The sequence below is a fragment of the Lasioglossum baleicum genome, unplaced genomic scaffold (assembly GCF_051020765.1).
Source record: "Lasioglossum baleicum unplaced genomic scaffold, iyLasBale1 scaffold1252, whole genome shotgun sequence".
Lineage (NCBI taxonomy): Eukaryota > Metazoa > Arthropoda > Insecta > Hymenoptera > Halictidae > Lasioglossum > Lasioglossum baleicum.
In genome coordinates this window covers 25,912-32,158 of record NW_027470311.1, presented here as the reverse complement: position 1 = coordinate 32,158, position 6,247 = coordinate 25,912, and the positions used below count along the sequence as shown (strand labels likewise).

Here is a 6,247-nt window from a genome sequence, read left to right as displayed (position 1 = left end):
AAGACAGAAGCTTGAAGTTAATACATTACAGGTTGCTAGTAACTTTTGAAATACCAACATTACTCAAACGTTTTTGCGATATAGTAAGCAAATCTAACAGTGGAATATGTTCAAAAATTGACTGATATCCTTAATAACGTCATTCGTTCTTTTAATAAAGTACGAATAGTATTTCGTCATCACGTAAGTGTTGCCAAATGTAATTATATTATTTCTTGTGTGCATCTACGAATAACAATTATGTATATATATTTACATACTGGCAGTTGCATCTCATAATTTTGATTGGATGACTATATTCTAATACACTTTTTGAATCAAACCTTGCCATATGGCGATAGTGTTTATTTAATGCGGAATTAATTTATATAAAAAAACTAATTTATAATTAGATTACTGAAATGGCGCCGCAATTGCGAATTTTATCTAATGTCATAGAGGTAATTTCTACATAATATTTAATTTTGTATTTTGTTATTTTCACATAAACTAATTATATAAATAATATAAATTTTCAGCGTTTAAAGAATATAAAAGATGGTATAACAGGTCATTTGTATGGTGTTATGTATAATAATACATTAACAGTATTAACATTTAGTATAAACATAACAGATAATGTTGAAACCAACATAAATCATACAATGTTACAATTACATTTATCAGCAGAAGTATACCTTTGTGGCATTTTACATGTTGGGCAATGCGAAGAGAAACTTCCCGATGCATTTCAGGTCAGCAAAAATATAAATAACTTCTACAAAAATGGAAAAATCTCTAATATTATATTTATTGTAACATATGTATGTTAAAATTGTTTAGGACATTGATATCACAGATAATCCATTATTTTTAAAGTATACACATGACGATTTAAAACTACAGTCATATTTTTATATTCATTTAAAACTTGAACCTGTTAATGATGTAAAAATTATTAATGAAAGTGATATTCGTCAAGAATTTATTTACATTAGGTTAAGAGGAACCTTACCATTAATTGCACAAAATGATAATATAATGGAAATATTAGAAGAATCTAGAAAGAATGTAAGTTACTTATGTCATATTGAAACTTACTATTGTATTGTAAACTAACTTTCTTTTAACAGATTGTATCAGGAAAAATAGGAATTCATTTTCCATCAAAAAATGCCTTTCTTTTTAACAATGAAAATATTACAAAAGATATATCTTTGAAAGAAGTTTTAGATATATCTGATTATTCTGACGGAGCTAAAAATGTACAGAAAGATGTAATAAAATGTATAGGAACAGTGGTATGTATTTTACTATGTTTCATAGTATTTGCTATTTCGTTAAAAAAGATTATATCAGCTTCATTACATTATTAGGATGCTGTGAATGCTAATATACTTTTAAAAATATCTGGAGATAGACTATCTGAAGATCATATTAAATATGCTCCAGTACTTCAGTATATAAAACGTAAGAATTATATTTACTTTTATTATGTTTTTAATTTATAATGTTAAATATTATCTTGACATTTTGAAAATGCAATTAATAAGTGCAAAGAAATGTAATATTTTTGATATAGGACCATTTAACAGCTTGGAATGTAATTTATTTATTGATACATTGTCTTTGGTCAACATTAATGTAAGTTCAGCAGATTTGTATGGGATATTGGTAGAATCCATGTGTAGAAATATTAAATTAGTGGAGAAATGTTTTGAAAATCAACTTCAAAAATCAGAAATGCCTATAAAACTTCCTGTTCCCATACATTTTAAACCTCAAGGTTTTGGACATTTGATTACAGTAGTATATCCAAGTGGTTATACAAATAAAGATACAAGTAAGTTTTCAATTTCATAAACTAATATGCATCTGTAATTATTTTTTAAGTATATGGGATTAAATTTCAGTGGAATATCGTGAAAATTTACATAAAATTTTGGGATTAAATATGACTAGACCTTATTTCCGTTATGGAAATGCTGTGAAATTTTGTAGTGATTCAGAAGTAGGAAGCATACTCATAAATCCTCATGAAACAATTGTGTTAAATGATGGTATGTTTAATGTAACAATGATTATATTATATTATACTATATTGCGTCACATTGTATTATATTATTATTTTGTTATATTTCTATGCATTTTTTAAATAGATATATTAAACAGTAATAGAAAAGTACAAATTGTACAAGGTTTGTATGCATATCATCATTATATGCAAGATAATTTTGATGATAATGGATGGGGTTGTGCATATAGATCTCTACAAACCATTATTTCGTGGTTTAGGTAATTTCTATATTAAAATAATTATAAATATATAAATTTTATTTCATTTTATGTAATTATAAATTGATAATTACAGGTTACAAGGTTATACCGAAATACCAATACCCTCCCATCGTGTAATACAAAAATGTTTAGTTGATATATCAGATAAACCTTCAAATTTTATCAATAGTAAACAATGGATTGGTTCTACGGAAGTAGGTTTTGTGTTAGAAATCCTTTTGAATATTAGTGTTAAAGTACTCTGTACATCTACAGGTGAAGAAGTATCATCATTAGCTCCAACTCTTCTACATCACTTTCAAACACAGGGTACACCAGTAATGATTGGTAATTAGTTCTTTTATTCTTATAAATAATAATTGTTCATTTTTCTTAACTTTGTATAAAATGATTCCTAGGTGGTGGAGTATTAGCACATACAATTTTAGGAATTAGCTATGATCAAAGTACTGGAGATGTTAAATTCCTAATTTTGGACCCACATTATACAGGTCCTGAACATTTGCCAACTATAGTTAACAGAGGTTGGTGTGGATGGAAATCAAACGATTTTTGGAAAAAAGATGCATTTTACAACATGTGTCTTCCACAGAGGCCAGTATGCATCTGATTGTATTAAATTAAAAATTCAAAACAAGTTGTGCATAATAACACTGACAGTGTTCAGAAATGTTAATCGTTAATTAGTAAATTCAAAGCAATGTAGTCTGAGTGCTACAGATAATATATATTATATATATGATGTATATTATATATTATATGTGATATATATAATATATACATATATGTCGTTAAAATGGACATGCAATTTTTATTATATCTTATTATGCAAATATTTCCATATAACAGTTGATGTCCAAAATTGTTAAGCATTAAAACATTATTACTTGTATTTATTTTCATTTTATAGCTAAAATTAATTGCATACTAAATGCATTTTCAATATAGCCTTATGAAAAAATTAAGGAACATAATATTTATTTTTAGAGTGCAAATAACCATTCCAATTTCCTATTGATACTTTGATGTAAAATATCTTTTACCGCATAAACTTCGAAGCGCATTTAATACCTGTCTCGAAATTCTATTTCTTTGCGATTAATTTTTATTTTATAAATTATACTACTTTGTAAAAGAAATGAAATGTGTTCAAATTTTTCATAAAAATGTTAAATATTGCGACAATAAATTTATATTCAGTTTAAATGTTTAAGATATTCCCCTAAGGTTGATGGATTCATATACAAATACTTTGTAAATCTTTATCTTTAAATTATTGGAAATTCAGGAGTGATTATCTTTACATTATGGTTTATAATCGAAGTATGTATTTACAAGCCTATTCAAGAATTTAAATGGTGTTATATCTTTTGTTCTGTATTTATTTTAAGATTCCTAAATATTTTTTCTGTAATCTTACGTGAATGTTCATCTCTGTAAGAATATTTATTCAATTTAGAAGAAAACTATTTAAAATAGGTATCTTTTAAAAATCTATTGAAGTTTTTATTATGTAAACAAATGTAATTCATTACTTTTAGAAAGTAATATGTACATTCTTCAAGTAAGAAAGAGATACAAGTTCCTTTGGTAAATAACTCAATATAAAATAATTGCTTGCCAGACTTATTCTTTAAACTTCTTAACAATGAGATTTAGTATCTTCAACATTTAAATTATAAACTGGAGGTCAAAAATTATGACTGTTAAAACATTAAAAACACTACTACTACCAATACTACTAGTTCCTAATTTTTATCATATTTTTTATAGAATCAGAAATTGTTTTGTAAAAACTTTTAATTTATATGAAATTAAATGCACTTATGTGTAAAATAATTGTTATGCTTAAATGTTATTTAATATAATATATTATTAAAATAGCATGTAAACATTAGAAAGAAATAATATACTTATTGTAACATTATAATTATAATACAACACTATATTTCTATGATTTTCTAACAAGCTAAAATATTTGACCACTATATATAAGTTGAAATGTACATTTGTAATATATACATTGAACTTTTTGTATAAAGTGTATTTTAAAAGATGATTTCGTTGAAGAAAATATCTAATTCTCATTATTATTTACTTAATATTAAATAATCTTTCATTTTTCATATATACAAATATCTTCTTCATTGTACAGAAGAAATAAATTTTTATATTTTGCAATAATACAACTATGAAATGCAGAATTTATTTAATATTACATATTTCCTACAGACTTTTGTAAAAGTTGTGCAAAACGATTTGTAATTAAAAGTGAAACATCTATAAATCTATCAACACAATTACTTAAACATGTTTCTGTTCGAGCATCCAATTTGACTCCTGGTTTATCAACACATTTTTCCCAACAAATATCGTTGAATTCGTGGATCTAAAATTAGATAACAAGTTTTGCGTTATAATTATTAATGAAAAATGAATATTCAATGTATACATTTATATATATATTTATATGTATATAGGTAAGACTAAATGCATTAACCTCTATAACATGTTACAAAAGAAAGGAAAATGATAAATAATGTTAACGAATTTATAAATGATAAAAAAAAATAATTTTTAATTATAAACTTATAATGTAGGAACTATTTTACCTGAGCTTGAATTTGTGCTTTTTGCTTCTCAGCTATAAAAAATTCTTGTAAATCTGAGTCTTTCAATTTAATCTCGTCTAGAGAATCATCAGTAGCCATTTTTTAAAAATATATCTTCTTTACCCAGTTCTACAAAATAATTTAATTAATATTTCTCAAAATTAATATCTTAATTTTTGTGGTACACACGTGGACTCAAAAATTAATAATCACCAAAATCGTTGTTTACGATTGAACATCTAGTGCTATTATGCATTCTAGGAACTAGTTTTTACTCGTGAAATATAAAATGTTACTATATTTTTACTAGATGATATGAAAAATTTAGTATTTAGTTATAGTAACTAATCGGTAAATCTTAAATACAAATAATTATATTTGAATTATAATGATACAATAATAAAATTGAAGTATAAAAATATAACATATAACGAAAGAAGAGAATCGATTTAAGATCTTATAGTAATTGATACAATAATTTAAGAAGTATTTGTTATATCACTTACTGAATAAAAGGTTTATATAAACAATTATATATAATCTTTTATGAAAATATATAAAAAATTAATATATGCATATTAATAAAAAGATCGGATTTATATTATATCAATGTAAATGTTCGTAGTTCATACACAAATTCACTTTGAGGAAGACTATATTGACTCTAAGGCTATATTTGCATTTATCAGCACATATAAATATGAAGTGAAATTCATTTAAATTAAAAAGCATCATAAGTTATGTAGTTAATTTTTTGTCATGTCAATAGAGTGTTATATTATGATTTGCAATTTTCAGTTATTTTATCGTATGTTGTATATTTTAAATTATATAATTAGAATATGTAAGTAGTAATACGTGTACAATAACAAATAGTATATATTGGAATAGTAATAATTGACTATTTGAATATGTAACGCAAATATAATTTTAATATATGTATGTTTAATATATATGAAAATATATAAGTTGGTTTAAAAATTTTAAATACGTCGACTAAATGTTACAGATATTTAAAAATGATTTTAATCAATAAATATAGGAAATGTATGGTTGATAGAAACATCCAATGAAATCTTGGTGGTTTTATTTTGTTTACTAGCCATCTTTTAGTGATAGAATAATTTGTTTTTACAATTATAATAAATGATGTCTTGTTCTTTTGCTGGATTTATTTGTATTTCTCACGATTACCTAAGTATCGATCTTACAAATCGATTATTTTCAATTTTTATATATTTTTCTAAAAATCATTGACAAATTTTAATTTCTGATAAAACGAAACTATTCTATAATTTATTTATTTCGAACACAATTTCAAACGTATCGAAATATAAATATATTTATAACACGAAGTT

The 6,247-nt window shown here is 23.9% G+C and overlaps 2 protein-coding genes across 2 annotated transcripts; one reads left to right on the top strand and one right to left on the bottom strand.

Moving 5' to 3' along the window:
• The first annotated feature begins 401 nt into the window (after positions 1-401).
• On the top strand, positions 402-2,887 carry Ufsp2 (UFM1 specific peptidase 2). The gene is made up of 10 exons (XM_076446209.1): positions 402-440; positions 519-734; positions 823-1,050; positions 1,113-1,280; positions 1,356-1,449; positions 1,562-1,822; positions 1,893-2,039; positions 2,139-2,274; positions 2,351-2,604; positions 2,676-2,887. Exons 1-10 carry the CDS (start codon positions 402-404, stop codon positions 2,885-2,887), a joined length of 1,755 nt encoding a protein of 584 aa, XP_076302324.1.
• A 1,605-nt stretch (positions 2,888-4,492) lies between these two features.
• Positions 4,493-4,988, bottom strand: Tim8 (translocase of inner membrane 8). The gene is made up of 2 exons (XM_076446210.1): positions 4,890-4,988; positions 4,493-4,666 (listed from the first exon to the last, which is right to left on the bottom strand). Exons 1-2 carry the CDS (start codon positions 4,986-4,988, stop codon positions 4,493-4,495), a joined length of 273 nt encoding a protein of 90 aa, XP_076302325.1.
• Between the last annotated feature and the right edge of the window lie 1,259 nt (positions 4,989-6,247).

Bases quoted from the DNA above. Each gene is read 5' to 3' on its own strand.
- Ufsp2 (XM_076446209.1), top strand. From the start codon at position 402: ATGGCGCCGCAATTGCGAATTTTATCTAATGTCATAGAG. The intron at 2,040-2,138 runs GTATGTTTAATG...TTTTTTAAATAG, and splicing joins AACAATTGTGTTAAATGATG to ATATATTAAACAGTAATAGA. The intron at 2,275-2,350 runs GTAATTTCTATA...TGATAATTACAG, and splicing joins ACCATTATTTCGTGGTTTAG to GTTACAAGGTTATACCGAAA.
- Tim8 (XM_076446210.1), bottom strand. From the start codon at position 4,988: ATGGCTACTGATGATTCTCTAGACGAGATTAAATTGAAAGACTCAGAT. The intron at 4,667-4,889 runs GTAAAATAGTTC...ATCTAATTTTAG, and splicing joins AAGCACAAATTCAAGCTCAG to ATCCACGAATTCAACGATAT.